This window comes from Alligator sinensis, unplaced genomic scaffold, assembly GCF_000455745.1.
Source record: "Alligator sinensis unplaced genomic scaffold, ASM45574v1 scaffold1016_1, whole genome shotgun sequence".
Taxonomy (NCBI): Eukaryota; Metazoa; Chordata; order Crocodylia; family Alligatoridae; genus Alligator; species Alligator sinensis.
In genome coordinates this window covers 1-20,850 of record NW_005843530.1, presented here as the reverse complement: position 1 = coordinate 20,850, position 20,850 = coordinate 1, and the positions used below count along the sequence as shown (strand labels likewise).

The 20,850-nt window shown below is 44.8% G+C and overlaps 1 protein-coding gene across 1 annotated transcript in view; it reads right to left on the bottom strand.

The window, feature by feature from the left end:
* Positions 1–16,690, bottom strand: part of LOC102368101 (ceramide synthase 4-like) — a gene marked incomplete at its 5' end in the record, with an annotated part of 29,147 nt that extends 12,457 nt beyond the window's left edge. Inside the window, 7 exons of the mRNA XM_014527453.2 lie at positions 1,492–1,648; positions 4,493–4,599; positions 8,615–8,743; positions 11,688–11,780; positions 12,813–12,863; positions 14,209–14,266; positions 16,572–16,690. Coding sequence (XP_014382939.1) covers positions 1,492–1,648; positions 4,493–4,599; positions 8,615–8,743; positions 11,688–11,780; positions 12,813–12,863; positions 14,209–14,266; positions 16,572–16,690 — 714 coding nt within the window. The remainder of the gene's footprint in view (positions 1–1,491; positions 1,649–4,492; positions 4,600–8,614; positions 8,744–11,687; positions 11,781–12,812; positions 12,864–14,208; positions 14,267–16,571) is intronic.
* Between the last annotated feature and the right edge of the window lie 4,160 nt (positions 16,691–20,850).

Genomic DNA, 20,850 nt, shown 5'->3' with positions numbered 1-20,850 from the left:
ATTCACGAGCCACCTGGTACCTTGAGGTATTTAGAAAAAACATATAATGCTGTGTCTATGTCTGAATCATCGAATCTCTCCGAATCTCTCCAAACTGATTCGGAGAGATTAAAGGGTCTCCTGATTTGATTCGGATTCAGAGATTCAACTGCCAAATCAGGCTAAATCTCCACTGAATCAAATCAGCAAACAAAGCTCTGCATAGCCCTAGTGTCTACAGGAGTTGCTGGAATCCAGATGAATACAACTAGTGATCAGGCTATATAACAAAACACGTATGGGCCCTGCTAAAAGCAAGGACCAAAGTAGGCCTTACTGGGCTTGGGGTTGCTCTGACCTGGTTTAATGTGATGCAGAAGGGCTGACTGGGATATAAGAGTGCTATATTGCAGGGCTAGCTGCAAGGCAGCTCCCACACTGTAGCACCCTCATGCCCCAGCCATCCCCATCAGCATCTACATGTCTGCTGCGGCAGAGTAAATAACTCCGCTGTAAGATAGTATTTGTGTCTGGCAGTACTATCCTATGGCGGAGTTTATTAGTTTACTCTGCCCTAATAACATCACACATGTAAACAGTGATGTTTTACTGCAGAGCTAATTAGTCAGCTCCACAGTAAATGTTTCATGTAGATGAACCCACTGAGAGCTAGTTAGGCATACCACATATTGTTTATATGTAGCTGCTGGGAAAGTTAGATGATTAGTCCTTATACACACTTTGCAAGGTTAATGGAGAGAGGGGAATTGATAAGACCAGTATAGTACACTAAACCACTAAGGCAAGGATCAGAGTGACCAGGTAAATATGCCTCCCTATTTGCTGGGAAGGTTCCAGTAACTGGTGCAAACTGGAACATGAGAGCACCATGTACCAGCTTGCCATGGCTGAACAGGCTTGTTTGTAGACAATAAACCTGGCTGAGATTTGCACACTGAGCTGTGGTTGTGCTTTCTGCAGTAATAAGACAATTAGGGGCATACATGGCATGTCAGAGAAACAGCATCACAGACAGCATCCTGATAGCGCATGCACCAATCATCCATAATGAAGAAACCTGGTGTTACCAGTAACGCTCAAATGGTAACATTAATGGAGTCAGATGACAACACTGATGACCCCCTTCTGATAACACTGTTGTCTGCAGATTCCCATCTTCCAGGCCAGAGGTCAGCAACATATGGCCCATAGATTGGATCCAGCCTGCAAAGCCAGGTGGATTCAACAGAGCACTGGTGGCACGATGTTTTGGAGGGGGTGAGGGGAGGGAAGATGAGGAGAGGGGGCTTTCTAAATGCTCTGATTACCAATATACAACGTCACAGAGAAAACCAAATCTGGATATTTAGATGATCAAGAAAGGAACAGAATGTCACCTTTGGAATGCACAAGGGTTGGGGAGAATCCATCACAAATGAACTAATGTGCTCCACAGCAGACCAGAGGAAACCCCCTCCCCAAAGAGTATGGGGACTGCAAGCTAATCCATACCGTGCCAACGAGGATGAATTTGTAGACCATGTGAATGATTAAACAGGACCAGAAGACGTGGAGCAGCTGCAGTATCATCAGGAGAGCATTCATGAAATAATATCCAAAGAAGGGCTGGAATAGCTCCATGGAGTAGTAGTATGTGTTGTAGAGCACCCTGCAGGAGAGAAAGTATCTCAGTAAAGACAGGAGTGAAATCTCAGCAGGGAGAGTGCCAAGTCAACCTCACAAGGTTCAGCTTTAGCCTCAAGTAAAGGTTCAGGTCAGTGCATATTTCCTTACACATATCACTTGGAAGCTCACTTTCCACTCCCATCTAAGAGTGAGATGGGCTTAGTTCCTTTGTTGAACTATATGAGCTCTCCATTTCAGGTTTGTGACAGTGACTTATTCTGTGACAGTGACTCATTCTATCTCACTCGCGGTTTTAGATTTTATTTAGACAAACACTATAGTTACTAGCATATCTTGCTAAAGCACTGGCCTAGACTCATCAGAGCTCAAGGCAGCAGGGTCAACAGTTTCTGGGACAGTGTGGAAAATACATTTCTGGGCCGGATTCTTCGAATCTCATCCGATAGAGAAGTCAGAAGGTCAGGTAGTGAAACACTGGGTTATCTGACTCTCTGCCAGTACCGGTTGTAGTTCAGTTCAGGGGAAGTTGGGTGTGGCTTGGGGGTGGATGTTATGGGAATGCAACTATACTTTCATGACCTTTGGGGGCAGCGGGGGGAGGGAGGCATCACAACCAGTGGAATTTGGGACAGCCACGACATGACTAGGATTTTCAGTGCAGTTGTGGATGCTCATTCCAGTAACATTTGGGGTGAATAGCTAGTACATTTAGTACAAATAAAAGCAAACAGTTATCACACTAGGCGCTGCCAGTGCCAAAAGGTACCCATCCCCAGGGCACTTAAGTACACTAGCCTAAGCTTTAAAAGATTTTAATAATCTGATGACTAACAACATAAATAATTATGTAGGCAGAAAAATGACGGTAATGATTTGGCTTAGACTTGAAAGAATGTGATTGCGAAATCCCATGCCATGCGATTTCTCTCCGCATCATGTACAGCATCGTCCAATAGGGTCTAATGATTTTTTCTCATCATTCTGGGCTGTTGCCAGACACAGAACCCTAACATCTCATACTCCCTGTTAATATACTCTCCCAAAGCACCCAGTTTTTTAAATCCAGTTGAGCAAGATCTGCTGCCGCTAAGATGAGTGACTTGTTGCTTCAGTTTTGGGTGACAGATGCTTGATACTGAGGCTGACTCCTCTGGACCAAGGGTAAATCAGACAGATCAATAAAGGACAACGACTAAGTCATCTACATGGAAGAATGATTCCAACCTGCTCTGTAACCTTCCTGCATTTTTCATAACTTTGCTCCTGAGATCCTCTGTACTCTGCCTCTTAGGCCGCCTGCTATACACTGTACTGAGGCAGGACTCCCTCATTATGTCCAGGGCTGTGTAAGTGTAACCTGGTGCCAACTCAAAGCTGACTGGAGTCCAAGAACATTTCCCTAAAGTGTTCTTTGGGGAGCGAACTCCAATGAATTCTGAGCTTCCCATTAGGTTGAAAAGGGCCAAAGCTTGATATTAAAACTGATGAAGTTTGTATGTTTAGCTGATTGCTTGTTTCACAGTACAGTAGTATTTCATTTTTCATCTAGATAAGGGGAAAGAGCAATGCTGCCCCAGAGCAGGATGTTACACATATGCAGGAGAGCAAGATAGCTACACATTGAATTAATCAGTGGGAAGGGAATAAATTTAGGCCAAAATAAATGTAGACCCCTCATAAGGCAAAGCTTTCACTGGAATTACCAGGAGGTTTGCTCAGAGACTACAAGAAGAATCTAGTCTTTCCATAATACTAAATATTTAGCTATTATTTTCTAATGCCCTGCTGTCCTTTTGTCACATTTTTCACTCCATGGGAAAATGCTTTCCCTCAGATGACTGCTGTTCCTGTTCCTTCTTTTTCTCCTGGCTCTCTGCCCCATTCTGTTTTCTAATAGTCTCCTCTGCTTTTCCTTCTCTACAGTACTACCAATTCCCAATCTTACAGGCTTCTTTCTGCCCACCTTTCCCATTCCCTCCACTGAGGCAAACAATGAATAATGAATGAAAACAGTAAAACATCATTTCAAGTTGGGACATCAGTCATTTTAATAGGGAGCAGGGAAATTCACACTACTCCATCATTTTTTGGCTGTCAGCAAGCTCAGGAAGAAGACTTGTCTTCTGATAGAAATTTCAGAAGACTCAGAAGTTATGTATGCGTATGGGGTGAGGTATCCAGGTTGTAGCCATATTGGTCTAGAGGCAAAAGCAATCAGGACTCATGGTAGAGGTGATATCTTTCATTAGACCAACTAGATTTTTGCAAAAAAAAAAAAAAGTCTTTAATTGCAAGCTTCCGGGCTTTCATTTCTACCCAGGAGAACTTTTACAATCTTTTCTATGCCTGAAGAAGGGTGTTTGTACCCGAAAGCTTGCAATTAAAGAATTTTTTTTGCAAAAATCTAGTTGGTCTAATAAAAGAGATCACCTCTACAATGAGTCCTGATTGCTGTATGTATATGGGAACAGTCAGTGGGCAGGTAATGAGGGATAAAGGGGAGAGACAATGGCCCAAGGAGGCTTGTGGTAGGTTAATAGTCTGGCAGGTCAGGGGATGTAGGGAATGACCTCCTGGAAGCCTCTGAGAGACAGAAATGAACAGAAACTTTCCAGGCTGGGTGAATGTCTCTAATCTGTGAGCCAAACAGATAGACTTCCACGGGACATGACTGCCCAGCTCACACTGAAACAAGGTGTAATAGAAACATGTGATGCAGCCCTGCACAGAAGAGTTATGTATTTTCTTGGGCATGAAGAAAGCAGAGACTGCTGCTGGAGATTCAGCATTGGGATGACTACTTACAACTCTGTAGTGCTTCACTGAGATACATATTTGAACCCTGCAGACAGAAACACAGACTCACTTGTAGGGGAAAACAACCAGGCGTGTGATGAGGAAAACAGCTGAGAAGGTGATGAAGAGACCATCACAAACTCTTTTCCACTTCATGTAGTTGACTATCTTAGTTGGCTGAAAAAGAAAGAAAAATAAAATAGAACAGGTGGAAACAGCCCTTCTGTATGTGCCCACGTGTGCCACTTCCTAGCCAGAAGGGCAGGAGTCAGTGTTCATGTAGCTAATTATGCCCTACTCTGGATGTCCTAAGCAAGAAGGCCTATGATGGTGGATGTTGCAACTCAACAGCATTAAGGTGCATTTCTGGGGTTGTATGTCAGGCTGTCCCTAGGTCCCTACAATGCTCTACCATCATATTGACCTGCAGCATCCCTGCTATTACAGTCCTGGGCCACTACTTAGTTCAGCCAGTGCTCAACTCTACTGAACCAACAAGCGCAATAATAGTCCAGAACCCTACACAGCTACTACAAATCTGTACAGAAAGGAGATGGGTTCCACCTCATGAAGAGAGGGAAGAACATCTTCTCAGACAGGCTCGCTAATCTAGTGAAGAGAGCTTTAACCTAGGTTCACTGGGGGATGGAGACTAAAGCCCTTAAGTAAGTGGGGAAGTGGGTGACCTGGAAGAACAAGCAGGAGGGGGCAACAGGAGAGGCCTTCTCATTTCCTGAGAATGTGAAGCAATCAGGTGCCTGTACATGCATGCATGGAGCCTGGGAAACAAGTAGGGAGAATTAGATGTCTGCTCACAGTCACAGAGCTATGACGTGATTGGAATAACAGAGACTTTGTGGGAGCTTGCATGACTGGAGCACTGCCATGGATGGATACACTGTTCAGGAAGGACAGGCAGGGGAGAAAAGGGAGGAGGAGTTGTGCTTTATATAAAAGAGCTGTATGATTGCTCAGAGCTCCAGTATGAAACTGGAAATAGGCCTGTTGAAAGGCCCTGGGTTAGGCTCAGAGGGGAAAGTAACAAGGGGGATGTCATGGTGGGGGTCTTCTATAGACCACCAGACCAGGAGGAAGTGCTGGAGGTGGCTTTCTTCAAACAGCTAGCAGAAGTTTCCTAATCACAGGCCCTGGTTCTCATGGGGGACTTCAATCACCCTGACATCTTTTAGGAGGGCAAAACAGTAGTGAGCAAGAAATCCAGGAAGTTTTTGGAGAGTGCTGGGGACTTCCTGTTGGCTAGAGAGGCCAAGTAGGGTCTGTGTTCTTCTTGACCTGCTGCTCACAAACAGGAAAGAATTGGTGAGGAATGTAGTTAGTGGATGGCACCTTGGGCAGCCGTGACCACGAGATGATTGAGTTCAGAATCCTGAGGAAAGGAAGGAAGGAGAGTAGCAGAGTATGGACCCTGGACTTCAGAAAATCAGACTTTGGCTTCCTCAGGCAACTGATGGGCAGTATCCCCTGGGAGGCCAGTCGGAGGCGGAGAGGAGTCCAGCAGAATTGGCTGTACTTTAAAAAAACCTTAATGAGGGCACAGGAACAAAGCATCCTGATGTGCAGGAAGACTAGCAAGCATGGCAGGACACCAGCTTGGCATAGCAGGGAACTCTTCAGTGAGCTTAAACACAAAAAGGAAGCTTATAAGAAGTGGAATCTTGGCAAACAATTAGGGAGGAGTGTGAGAGTATTGCTTGGACATGCAGGGATGAAATTAGGAAAGCCAAAGCACAATTGGAGTTGCAGCCAGCAAGGGATGTGAAGGGTAACAAGAAGGGTTTCTACAAGTATGTCGGTAACAAGAGGAAGATCAGGGTAAGTGATTGCAGAGCCAGTGGCCATCATCCTTGAAAACTCATGGTTATCAGGAGAGGTCCCAGATATTTTGAAAAGGGCAAATATAGTGCCCAACTTAAAGAAAGGGAAGAAGCAGGATCCAGGGAACTACAGACTGGTCAGCTTCACTTCAATCCTTAGAAAAATCATGAGGCAGGTCCTTAAGCAATCCATTTCTAAGCACTTGGAGGAGGAGAAGGTGATTAGGAACCATCAGGATGGATTCACATAGGGCAAGTCATGCCTGACCAACCTGATTGCCTTCTAGGATGAAATGACTGGCTCTGTGGATGCAGGCAGACCAGTGGATGTGATACATCTTGACTTTAGCAAGGGTTTTGCAATGGTCTCCTACAACTTGTTTCAAGCAAGCTAAGGAACTATGGGTTGGATGAAAGGTGGCTAGAAAACTGGCTGTATCATCTGGCTCAGAGGGTAGTAGTCAATGGCTCAATGTCTAGTTGGCAGCCAGTATCAAGTGGAGTGCCCCGGGGGTCAGTCTTGGGGCTGATTTTGTTCAATATTTTCATCAGTAACCTGGAAGGTGGGATAGAGTGCACCCTCAAGAAGTTTGCAGACACCAAGCTGCGGGGAGTAGTAGATATGCTGGAGGGTTGGGCTAGGATTCAGAGACAAATCAGAGGATTGGACCAAAAGAAATCTCATGAGGTTCAATAAGGACAAGCGCAAAGTCCTGCATGTAAGATGGATAATTCCATGCTCTGCTATAGGCTGCGGATTGACTGGCTAAGCTGCAGCTCTGCAGAAAACGACCTAGGGTGGTTACAGGGACAGTAAACCAAATATGAGCCAACACGTGCCCTTGTTGCCAAGAAGACTAACAGTATAATGGGCTGCATTAGTACGATCTTCCCCTCTATTTGGCACTGGTGAGACTACATCTGGAATACTGTGTCCAGGTTTGGGCCCTCCACTACAGAAACGATGTGGACAATTTGGAGAGAGTCCAGCAGAGAGCAATGAAAATGGTTAGGGGGCTGGCACACATGACTTATGAGGAGAGTTTAAGGGAACTGGGCTTACTTAACCTGGAGAAGAGAAGATTGAGGAGGGATTTGATAGCAGCCTTCAACTACCTGATGGATGGTTCAAAAGAGGATGGAGCTGGACTGTTCTCAGTGGTGGCAGATGACAGAACAAGGAGCAGTGGTCTTAACTTGCAGCAAGGAAAGTTAAGGTTAGATATTAGGAAAAACTCTGTCACTAAGAGGGAAGTATAATATAAGAACAGACTACCCAGAGAGGTTGTGGACTCTGCATCCTTGGATGTTTTTAAGACCCACCTAGACAAAGCCTTGGCTTGGATGATCTAGTTGGGGCTGGTCCTGCTTTGGACTAGATGACCTCCTGAGGTCCCTTCCAACCCTAATTTTCTATGATTCTATCATTCTAAGTGCAATAACTCAAGTGTTCCTGTCCAGAACATCCTCCAGACAGATGGCCAGCAGTGCAGAACTGCCTGGTGCTTCTGCAGTACAGATGAATATTCCCTAGAGTTCTGCCATAGTTTATAAGTGAACTAAGCCAAGCTCTAGCATAGTGATTCTCAAACATTGTCTTCACTGGGACACCGGGCAGCTCCCACTCCATTTTTCGCCTTTCTTGTTCAAGAGTATACCCATCAGCCCCAGCTTCCCAAATAGTCTCTAGTAGCCAGCCTCTGCATCCAGTGTTTAGGATAAAGGGATTTGCTTAGGGTCTTGCAACAAGGGTCTTTTTTCCTGAACTGTTTGTGTGAGAGACTGTTGCTGCCAAACTGAGAGAGAGAAAGCTGCTCTGCTGGTAAGGAAAGGAAGTTTCAGCTTTTCCAAGTGCAAACCTTTGGCCCCTACCCTGTGGTCAGACCACTGTACCCATGTGACTATGGGGCTGTGACCCTGAGGTTTTTTTTAATTTTCTGACTTCTTGTATTTCCATAACTTCACAACTGCAATATTGCCTTAAAAGTAGTTTTTGCTTTATTTCCATGTTTGTAATTTTAAAAAGTCTAAAAGTCTTTTTAAAAAGAGATCTAATCTAAGAGTAAAGGGATTAGAGAAAAATCTACAGCCAACAGCTCCAACCAACAACCCTGAAACATTAGAGAAAAAGAAAAGTTTAAACGCCTATTCATAAACATGTCACTACTTATTTTTATAATGTTTTGAAAGGGGGTACCACTAAATTCAGAAAAATATATAGAGGTGCATTGAGTCTAAAAAGGTTGAGACCTCTACCAATCCATTTACTCATTAAGGATGCCCTGTCATGACTGACAGTACTCAGTCTCTCTCTGGCTGAGCTGGGATTTACACTACATGTAGTCTGCAGAGCTTACCTCTAAGATGCAATCTGAAGCATCATGGATCACCATCACCAGAGTCCCAATGCGGATGTAATTGGCACAGTAGGAGAAACTGATCAGAAAAATAGTTGCTGCATGATGGATGATCTGCTCATAAAAGTCCTGATGAAAAAGAATTACAGTACACCGGAAAGATTAAAAGGCCAGACCCACCTTCAGTCCTTGTCAGAACAAATTCTCCTTTGGGCAAGAAAGAGAAATTGCTAACTACAGTTCTTCAAGATATGTTGTCTATAAGCATATTCTTACTGTGGGGGCACCTGTACCATAACATTGTTTGTCTCTGTACCTGTATTGTGCACTGTACAGAGGGCAGTGCATACTTCATTCTCCTCAGTTTCCCCTTAAATGCAGAGACTTAAGTTGCATGCAACTCTGAGGAAGAGGGGAGGATGCATACATACGGGATGCATACATACATACACGTGGCCAACATATCTCACTGAATTCTTTCTGGTAAGTAATTTTTTTGAGTAGTTGTCCATATGTACATCTTCACTGTAGGTGAATCCAAGCAGATATTTCTCTCTTGACCCACACCTGGGGGTGAGTCTTAAAGTCCCTTAGGTGAACAATAATTGATGCATTTCCAGATTTATATGCCACACTGTCCAAAAATGCTCAGGGAGTTCTAGCAGATAGTCTATTATCATCAGAATAGATGAATCACCAGTAGGAAGATTTGTCTCTATTACTACCTTGAGAATCTGAAGAACTTAACAGCATAGACAAATGTACCTTCTAATCACTGTACTAGTACAGGATATTGCAACTTGGGAATGCACATAAGCTGTTACAATTGAACTGTTATGTCTCTGAACATATAGCATTATGTTCCAGCTAATTGCTGGACTAGATGGCCTTATGAGGTCCCTTCTAGCCCTACTTTTCTATAAACCTGTAGTGCTTGTACTTGGAGTCTTTTTGCTATTGCAGTGCCTCTGGCCCCACCACTCCCCTTGGACTGCCCTGAGGAATTTCTCTCAGCCACCATCAGCTCAAAACTGAGTATTGTGTTTGCTCATGTTTCAGCATGATTTAAAAACCAAAACCAAAACCAAATCTTCATTTAGTTCTTTTGTTTAGGGGTTGTGCTCCTCTCCACTTAACTGTATCTGTCTTATATAGTGCCACTGTCCTGAGACTTTCTACTCCTCTAGCCCCTTTCCTTTTTTTTTTTTTTTTTTTTTTTTTTTTTTTTTTTTTTTTTTTTTTTTTTTTTTTTTTTTTTTTTTTTTTTTTTTTTTTTTTTTTTTTTTTTTTTACATTTTTATTTTTGGTTAAGTAATTAGAAACTGGAAAGTTCTCCTGGGTTCTCCCTAAACACTGGGATTCAAAGTGTGCCTGATGCTGAGAACCAGATCTGAGTCGTCCCGATGATGGAAACAGACATATCAGAGCCAAGAAAAATGTAACACCTTCAAGGAAGATATGGACAGCCCCAAAACAAAGAACTAAAGGAAGGTTTTGTTTTGTTCTGTTTTGTTTTTTTAGTCACAAGCCAACAGAGTATTCAGTCTTAAACTGATGGTGGCTTAGAGGCTGGCTCATTAGAGGCTTCATCTAGCCAAGTTACAATATCCCCTACTAGTACAGTGATTAGAAGGTATATTTGTCCATGCTGTCATCTAGTCCAGCCCCTGCTCAAGATAGGATCATCCCTGACTAAAGCATCCTAGCCAGGTGTCTGTCTAACCTGCTTTTGAAAGTTTCCAAGGATGGAGGTGCCAAAACTTCTCTCTGTCTGATTCCAATGTCCCTCATAGTCAGAAAGTTCCTCCTCATCTCTAACCTAAATTTCCCATGCTGCAGCTTGAGGCCACTGCTCCTATTCCTGTTCCCCACAGCCAAAGAGAAAAGCATATCTCCATCCTCTCTATAATCACCCTTTAAGTATTTGAAGACTTATCAAATCCCCCTTCAGTCTTCTCTTCTCTAAGCTAAATAACCCTAGTTCTTTCAACCTCTGTCTTGTCTCCCAGGCCCTTGATCATTTACAGTGTCTTGTGCTGGACTCTTTCTAAACTGAAGTATGTTCACCCACAATGAGGATGTGCACATGGAAAACACTTGTAATAGAATCAAATCTGTTCCCTTCTCAGACATGAAGTTTCTTGCTATGTTCTTCCTTGACGACTCCTGACATTCAGAAATCTGTTCAATCAAGAGGCCAAGGACTGGGTAATTCAGTGAGGTACCACATCCCCTCTTGACCCCCCAATAAGGTCTGACCCTCTCACTAAGTGAAAGACCCTCTCAAGATGGCTGTGAATGAGCCCCTCTCACCAAGTATCCTTTTCTACCATCCACACTGATCCCTGGGTCTCTGAAATGAAACAAAGCAGGAAATGAGAGAAAGTGATACTGGTGACAATGGGGCTTGAGATGGACAAACTTGGGCTCCCTCTGCATGTTACAAATAGCAAGAGTGCTTAAACCCTGTGCCTGGCAGCCAGGATCAGAGGCTGCTGTGAGAGTTTAAAGGTGCCATTGGGAAAAGCTCTTCAGCTCTCCCCACCAAGACCCTTTCACTCCCCATGCCCAGCAGCCCACCCAGAGCTACCAGACTCAGGGTTTTGAAAATCAGCTAACTGTCTGCCCAGACAGCTCCAGGAAAATCACAGCTGGGGCTGCCCAGGCTGGTGCTGACAATCAGCTGATTGTGAATACGGGCCCTGGGACCACACTGGGGACTCGCACTGGTCCTGGTGTGGCCTGGGATGGGACTGGCAATTGTCAAAACCCCACACTAGCACAAATTGATAACTGCATTTTCAAATTTGGGAACTTCCAACTCAAGGCACCCAAGGCTGGGCACCCAATCTTAGTTTGCACCTGTGGAAGTTGCGGTTTATGTTTCTCATCTTCCCAGTTACCTGCCCAGTCACTGTGGCAGGCTGCACGTATACCCACATGAATGAGGATGGAAACTGGAAAAATCTAGGGCAGGCCAATATACACACACATGCCATGGAGAACGTTCTCTTCAGGATGAAACCCATGCCTTTGTCTGTGCTTTTTTCTCCATCACCCTGGTGCCACTCACCTTTCTCTTCACATCAAAGGGCAGGGTGAAGACCAGAGAGCAGTAGAAGGAAAGCTCCAGCATGTAGTACCAGAACAGAGAGGGCAGTAAGGGCTGCAACACCAAATGGGAGAGGTAGTGTTATATCCCACACAAATGCTAGAAGACTGTCTAAGCAAGGGGGACAGGGAGGGGGAACAGAGAAGAGTGTTGGGAGAAGCTAGGAACAGTCATTCCCAGGTGAAAACTACTCTTTGATAAAAGGGGGCATTTTAACCACCTGTACAGTAACCTAATGGCTTGACTTCCAATCCAAGAAACCTTAATCTCCCCTCCCTGTCTCTTCACCTGGTATAATAACTCACTGGAAAGTAAAACAGTGCAAGCCTTGAATCTACTTATGAGACTGAACTCTGCCTTTTTACAGTTACCAGCCAAGCACTGCAATGGAGGATCTGTACTTGAGCAGAGACATGCCATGGCCTCTCGTAAAGCCTTGCAAATGTTTCATAAGAAATGCAGGTGAAGTAAAATTTCACTTTTTTAAATGAGGAAAAATCTAACTGAGGCTCATGAAGCCCACAGTAAATCAGTCTTCCTGTAACTACAGGTTACTCCTCTGTTGCTGCTAATCTCTCTGCCTCATACAGGTTCTGCTCTCCTTCGGAGAGGTTACAGAATGGCAGCTCAGGGCTTTAGATCAGCTTGTGAGATTTCTCCTCCTTCTCTCCTTCTTCAGTTCTGAATTGGGCCTTAGCTTCTCTGGTCAAGGACTCTCATTTTCCTTCAACTTCACTGATTGTTCATTTTTCTTCATCAGCTCACCTTCTCCACAATACTGAAAAGTCAAAACTCTACAGAAGGAAACGGTATAACATGCTTGTCAGAGGATGACTGCAATCTGCAGAAAGAGACTCCATAACCTACCTTAGCAGTCCTTCACCCAGTGACTACAGCAACTGGATTAATCTGGAGACAAAGATGATGAGACTAGGATTTGGAGACTGGAAATGGATTCTTATGTGTGTGGTCCTGAGGGCTGAGTTCAGGCCCATCTCTAGTGTTAGTGGCACAGCCATGGCCTACAGTTTGAACATGAGCTCAGGGATGATATATGAAGTACAATGTTGTTCCCGAGGGACTCACCTGTTGTGGGTACCCTGTCCAGCATTCTCTATGATCCCAAAACCAGGGCTTCTGTAGAGAAACATCATAATATAACCAGAACTCCAGAAACATTTATTTTCCAGCAGTTGCTTCATGAATTGGACTGGTTCCCACTGCATATTTTGTCACATTTTACTATAGGCACTGCTGGCAAGTACTGTCACCCTTGAGAATTGGATTCTGTTTCTGTATTTGGAGTATCTATGTGATACTGAGAAGGCCATTTAAGCCAAACACTCAAACGTGGCCACTAACTGCACTTCCAATTTTCTGGGGCTCAAGAAGTTCAAAATTACATTCCTCAAAAGATCTGCTCAGCTGCCAGATAAGTTTGGAAGCAAGAAAAGTCTGCAGGTGCTTCAGGTTTCACATGTTAATCTCATATGCCCAAAGCTCTTCTTCTGGACATGCTCAGAAGCACTTCAGCCTTGACAGTGCTAAGTAGCTCAGAACTTGTACCTAAAATCCCTCTGGATTCACAAACTAGGTGTTCCCACCTATCTGCCCTTAGGTCTGGTAGGTATTCTTTGGAGCACTCGCTCTACGTTGTGCTTCATATAAAATGCAGCGGTGGCCACTAATGTCTTTTTAAACATAGCTGGTGAAGTTGCTGGTACCACTACTCACAGTTTTTATAATATGGTCAGGGGTTAGAACATTTGCCCAGGATGTTGGGGACCTGGGTTCAATTCCTTTCTTTACTTATCAGGACTCAGTTACCATTCTTTCCTTTAAGGAGAGTACTGTAACCACCAGATTACAGGCTATTCTGGGGGACAGCCATTCTCAATCCCCGCTCTTGAAGCAGTGTCACTCTTCAGACAATGAATTAGAGATTCAGGAAGCTGAAGAATGAGTGTAAGTCTCTGGCCCAGTAATTAATGCACCTACTTGAGAAATGAGAGTCCTTGGTCATTTCCTACTCTTCAACCTGTCTATACATTTTGTGGTTTTTAAAAAAAAAATCATTGGATACAATACAAAACCAACCTTTGGCAAGGTGGCTGGTTTCCAGGTCTCTTTCTTCTCATGTGAGTACAGTAATCACCAGGCTAAAGACTTGTGCTTCCAGCTCTGCAAATCTGGGGTCACAGCCCCATTCTTGGGAGGTTGAATGGTTCAAGGCTTTCTGGCTGGAGGGAGAATCTCCCACCATTAACTTGGAAGTTCAAATCCAGCCTGATGAACCAAATGAATTATAATAAGGTGTGTTCAATAACTAACAAATGTTAAGTGGCTGATGTTCAATGAATGGGGGACAGGAGAAATTCAGGTCCAAGGGGCCATATGCTTGCATTACAAAATCTATTGTTTCCACTAGTTCTTGTCTATGTTTTCTTTTGTACCCTGGTACGGTGGTGCTGATTATACTCACATCATGTAGGACAGTAAGTCCGGTGAAGAAAGAAACTGTGTAAAATGTAAACCTCCAGCTACAAACAAACAAAACCAATAATATTAGAATTTCATTAGAGGTCAGGTTGCAACTCTGTGTGTCAGGTAGTCATTCATTCATTTATTCAATGGGTGATATTTTTACAGCAAAGAGATATATAACCACCATGTGGGTTCAATGCTAGTCCAAAGGAAAATAAATGAGAGAGAGAGTTTGCACTTCCTGTTCAAAGATCTCAATGCACTTTACAAACAGTAATTGTTCAACCACAATTGGAAGTAAAAAAGCATGGCTTCAGCATACAGAAGAGGCAACTGAGGCACAAGGACTTGTCTAAGATCACTCAGGTCACCATCATAATCATCAGTGATCACGATCCTTTCCACATCAGGAGGTAGTCAAACAACATCGTTTTTCCCTCTTCTGGGCTCATTTTCTTGGGTCACCTACATTCAGATATACGAACAGTGCTTCAGCCTTCCCTGTACTCTAGAGCAGTGGGGGGCACACTTTTTGGCAGGTGTACCACAAGGTAAGTCGCATATTCTCTTCAAGTGCCAGTTCGATCTTCTTGCCCTGCCTTATCTGTTGCTCTGCTGTCTGCTCCCTGCAGTACCTGCACTGTGCTCCCTGTTCCCTCTCCAATCTGTGGAATGCCAAACACAGATGCTGCCTATACCACCCCGGTTGGCCACCCCTGCTCTAGAGAGTGCCTCTAGGTCAGCCTCTCTGTCTTATTCTGGGGCTTCTGAAGGAATCGTTGCTTAGAAATCCGTAATTGGGCATTTTTAAAAGATGCCCCAAACATATGTATTTCCTATTCTACTTGCATCTTGGATCTCTTCATTACATATTCTACCAGTCCATTTTACTTTGAATATTCTACACAGTCACCTGCCTGGTAAGAGTTTTATACTCTTGGTAGGATTAGCCAAACCAGAGAAGTGGAAGTGGACAGAGTAGATAAATTGTCTTCTAGTTCTCCACACTGAGGGTAGGGCATGAGGTTCACAATTCAGCCTGTAAATATTTTACTTAACGAAATGGAAGAGCAAACCACACATTCAGACAGAGAACTGAGAATCAAAGGCATCTCTCCTGAATCCTAGCTGTAGAGAGAATTCCTGACTTTCCTGAAGATCACGGTAAAACTTCCACTGATTTTAGCCTGTACAAGATTTCACCCTGCTCTTTAAGAAGCCATATGACCTATAGCAGTGATGCAGGTACCTTTTATTAGTTCATTCAAACGATACAGACACTAAATACCTGTCAAGCTGCCTCTATCCCAGTCCCCCCTCACTTCTTAAAGACATTTTTCTGGGCTTTCTCTTCTTTAAAGACCAGCTAATACAGTGTAACTTCTCTGGGGAGGGAATGGAGGTAGCACTGTGTTTTTGGGCTTATTTTGCCAGCAACGTTAGGAATCACAATGTGACTCTTCCCTGTCTTTGACCCTGTTCAGAGATGCACTAATGGGACATTTGTGCTTACTTCCATGCATCCCTGGCAATTCAGTAATGTAGCATGCTAGCTGGGTTCAGTGGAATGGGGCTAAAAGTAGGGATTTTACCAAGTCTTCTCCTTTATCTGATTCCTTATCTTTTTATTCTTCATATGCACAAAACATATGGCTTAGTGTCAGCCACTGGATGGTGCTAGCGATTCACTGTTGTATAAAACAGCATTAGCTCACAGACCCTGCCTGCCTGCCTGCCTGAGGTAGGACATGCCAGAAAACAGTGCATCAGCCTCTGGGCCAGAAAAACAAATGCATTCAGGTTTGTCACAGTATCATGGAGGGAACAGGCCAACAAGAGCTCTAGCCCTCGCCATGGGCTCTGCTGGGTTGCATGGAGCTTGGGGCAAATCATACCAGCAGATGGTGTGGTCCAGTGTTTGTAATTTATTTTTTTTTGGTGGGGGAATGGATGGGTGAAAGAGCAGTGTTACAGTGAGGATTCAGTATCAGGAATCAACTAGGAAATTCACAGGAGGGTAAGCTGACTGGTATCACCAGGCTGACCACTTGAGGACTTCTGAAACAGCAGCAGGAGGTCAGTATGTAGCATGCAGAAAAACAAATACGGCTGTCCGGGATTTTTCAGGACAGAAGTTCCTATTTGAATAAATGGGAAAATTGAAAAGCAAAGCAGGATCCTTTGGCTGAAGGCAGCGAGGTTCATTGATTCAGTGACAGAAGATGGGAGAAGCAAGCAGAACACATGAAGGCACATTCCAGCTTTAACTGTAAAGGTGCTGGGGAGGCCATGCTTTGACTGCAAAACTCAAACCCTGCTGGAAGGTTTCAGTGGTTCAAGATCACTGAATGTATCACTCACCTGGCCTCACAAAACTTTTTAGACAGACTGGGTCGGTCCTGGTTCCGCCGATATCGGAACCACCTCTCTACCTTTTTGGTTGGCAGGTCACACTGCTTCGCCAAACTGATCAACTCTTGCTGGAGAACAAGCAAAGAAGCAGTATTTAGACTCACGTACCTGAATGCCAGAAGAGACATTACAGTCCAGCCTTCTCCATAACCAAGCCAGAGAACTAAGTCCTACATCAAGCCAATAACTTGTAATCACATTGATTGTTAGAAATTTACCCTTATTTTATATGTGAGTTTCTCTAGCTTCAGCTTCCAGCCACTGGATCGTTCTGATTTATTTTTTCTAAATTAAAGTCTCCTGGTTATCAGAAACCTTTTCCCCAGGTAAGTACTTGTTGACCTTTATCAAGCCACTTCTTCACCCTCTATCAAATAGGCTGAACTCCTTAAAACTCTTCTCAGTCTCAGGGAGATTTTTCAGACCTTAAATAATGCTCGGAACCCTTTTTAGGCATCCTTTTTGAAATGTGAACTCCAAAACTGGATGCAAAATCCAGTCAGGGTCTCATCAATGGTAGACATACCATATTCCTACTGGAGAACATCCGTTCTTTTTTGTTGTGGAGAACAAGATGTGGACCAATGGCTTGAAGTTGCAGCAAAGTAGTTTCAGATAGGATATCAGGAAAGAAGTCTTCACTGGTAGAACAGTGAGGCAATGACATAGATTGCCAAGGGAGGTGTGGATTCTCCATTACTGGAGGTGTTTTAGAAAAGGTTGGACAAGCATTGGTCAGGGGTGATCTAGGTGTAGCTATGCCTATATTCTACTGTGGGTATGTATTCCCCATGCTTCTGGGCTTTGCTGGCTGCCATGTATGGCCAGGAAGGATTGTTTTGCCCTCCTTCAGCTACATGTGTTGTGGGGGGTGAGGAGGGGTTGCCTTTCTTTGAGACACTGGTGGTTGGGCCACAGCCAGGACTGGGGATTTTGACTAGGGTGTGCCAGTGCTTCTGCTGAGACTTAAAAGCCAGAGGTTCCTGGCTAGAGGGCCTTGCCCCTATGGTCAGGGTCAGACTTTATTTGGGGTCAAGAAGGAATTTTACCCCATGGTCCAACTGATATGGATTCTGGGGGGTTTACTTTCCTCTGTAGAGGCAGGCATGGTCCTCTTCCTGGGATCTCTCAAGCATATTTTAACCATCTTTGCAGCAGCAGGACATTAGCCACCACAGTCCCTCTGTTTTACCTTTGGCAAGTTAGGTTGTTATGTTTTGTAGTTGTGTCAGAGATGACCATGTCATTTTGCTAATAGATTAGACAATGGATTTGCATAGGGTGGTTTGGATAGAGTTGATCCTGCTTCAGGCAGTCAGTTGAACTAGTTGACCTCTGAGGATCCCTTCTAGGCCTACTTTTCTATGATACTAAATTATTCCAGGTAGTCGGATCCCAAGCTGAGGGAGAAGAGCTGCAGAAAGATCTCACCAAGCTAAGCGATTGGGCAAAGAAAAAAAAGAAAAAAAAAGGCAGATGAATTTCAATGTTGATAAGTGTGAAGTAATGCACACGAGAGAAAATAACTAGAAAATATAAGCACACAGTGCTTGATTGTGAACTAGCTGTTGCAACTCAGAAAATAGACCTTGGATTCATTGTAGAGAGTTCTCTTAAAGATCAACAATATGCAGTAGCAACCAAAAGAAAGTTAGGCATCAGAAAATATTGGAGACTTGAAAACAAAATTGAAAATATCATCATGCCACTATACAAATCCATAGTGAGCCCTGTAACAGGGGGGACAAGACCCCTGTCACTTTAACAGGGGAGAGACGCTAGCTGCTGCAGCAGAGGAGGGCAGGCTGGCCATCAGCACAAGTGGAAAAACCCTGGGGCTGGGGGGCCGGGGCGAGGGCAGGCTGGCCATCAGCACAAGTGGAAAACCCCTGTGGCTGGGGAGCCGTGTGACAGGAAGGGGTGGAGCTTCGGAGCACATAAGCCCTGTGCCTAAACCCAAACAGGCAGTTTAGCTCTGCATGCTGCAGGGAGGGGATCTCCAGAGACAGAAGGGCTGCTGGAGACAAATGAGCAGGAAACCAAGCCACCCAAGGGAGCTGGGATGAAAGGGCTGCAAGGGAGGTATGACTTAACATTAAGCCAGAATGGGGAAGACTTTTAGTTCATGGAGCGGCTTGCTTGAGTTTATGTTATATTTTGAGTTTGATGCCAGAGAACTGGGTTGCCACTACAGGGAAGGTGTGGAGGCCATGGAGGGATGCCTGGTGGAGCACTCTGTGACAGGCAGCCTGGCCTGAGGTCAGGGACACAGAGGGCTGAGGCAGCAAGAGCAGCCTGGCCTAGGGTCAGGGACCTGGAGGGCTGGCCCTGAGCATGAGACAGGGCTAGGTACCCAGAGCGCACACATGGAAGATGGGGTTGGGGCCCAGAAGCCAAGGTCTGGGGCAGTGGACCTGAGTTGAGAAGCACAGCCAGGAGAGCCATAATGTAGTGCCCAAAGGGCAAGACTGAGGCCAGCCAAGTATGAGAGGCATCAGCTGGCTGGAGTGAACTAGAGCTTACTCTGGGACCCTGGGGCAGCCTCCCTTAACACCATAATAGTTCCATCAAAGCATGGCAGGCAAGGAAAAGGGAGAGTACCCCAAGGAGCCAGAGAGGGAGCAGGAGTCGTGTGGCTCCCCGGGGGGGGGTCACTGCTACCTGAGGCATGTTCCTGCTACAAGTCTGCATCTTGAATACTATGCTCTCCTCTTGTCTCCACATCTCAAAAAGGATTTAGAACTAGAAAAGGTACAGAGATGGGCAACCATGATGATCAGGGATACAAAGGAACTGCCATACCAGGAAGGATTTTAAAAAGCTAGGACTCTTCAGTTTGGCAAGAAGGCTGAGGGGAGATATGACAGAGGTCTGTAAAATCATGAAGGGTGTAGTCAAAGTGATTAGAGAACCAAGTCCCAGAATACTAAAACTAGGGGGCACCCACTGTAATTCACTAGGAGACAGGTTTAAAACTAAGAAGAGAAAGTGTGTGTGTCTTATGCATCACATAGTTAACTTGTGAAACTCATTACCATAGGAGGCTGTAGAGGCAGATAGGGTTCAAAAATAGACCAGACAAAACTTACGGATAGTCAGGCCATTCATAGTTGGCCATTATTAGTTGGTATATCAATGTGTTTATTTATTGGTTACTTGTTATTTTGTAAATAATTAACAGAACAGTCAGGGATGTATCCTCTGGCATCTCTAAACCAAAGATGGTGGATTCCAGGCACAGTACAACGGGATAGATCACTCTAGATCAGGGGTGCTCAACCTCTGGCCTGCAGGCCAAATATGGCCCACAGAGTCATCTCGTCTAGCCCACGGAGCTCCCCACAGGCCAGGAAAATTGGCAGGGGTAGAACAGTGGCCATCAATATGGCCATCCTCTCCCCTGCCAAATCCCCAAACTCCAGTCCCTGTGTGGCCAGTCAGAACCAAGCTATGCCCCCATCCCCTCCTTCCCACTTCTGGATTGGGGCCTTGCCAAGCCCCTTTCCACCCCTGCAGGGCCTGGTTATGCCCTCCCCCCACAGTGCATGGCTATGCCCCCTTCCTTTTCATGGGTCTGGACCAAGATCCTTTCCACTGTGGGGCTGTATTGGGGCTGGCCTGCCCCCCTTTCCTTCTCTGTGCAGCCAGATGGTGCCTGTTGTGCCCCAGATGGGTAACACTTACTGCATCTTGCCCACAGGCAGACTGGACACTGCCAGTCTGGCCCTCCAGGCAAAAATATTGGGCACCAGTGCTCTAGATATACCCTGTTCATATACTCTTCCTCTAATGCATCCAGTTCTGCCACTCTGAGAGGGCAGAATACTGGGCTAGATGGACTATTGGTCTGATTCAGTATGGCACTGTTAAATGTTCTTGTGTTGTAAGCTGGCCAGGTCAAGTATAGTTTCTGAGGAGCCAGGTAAAGTAGGAGAGGACCGCATTAACTAGGAGAAGAATATCAGGGTGTTGCTGATAGACTGAGAGAGCACAGTATAAATATCCTGCATAGTGCCTGATTGCTGTAGGCATTGTTATTAGATCCTCACTTTCATCAGATCTTCATTCATTGCTATGCAAAGGACTAGTTCTCAGCCCTTGGATAACAACCCTGCCCCAGCATCCTCTGCTCATCTCTCACAGAAAACTAGGCACCACTTTAAAAAAACCAAAGTTCCTGATGCCCCTTGTTGAGTATGAGATGTGGCCCAGGACCCTGACTACTAAC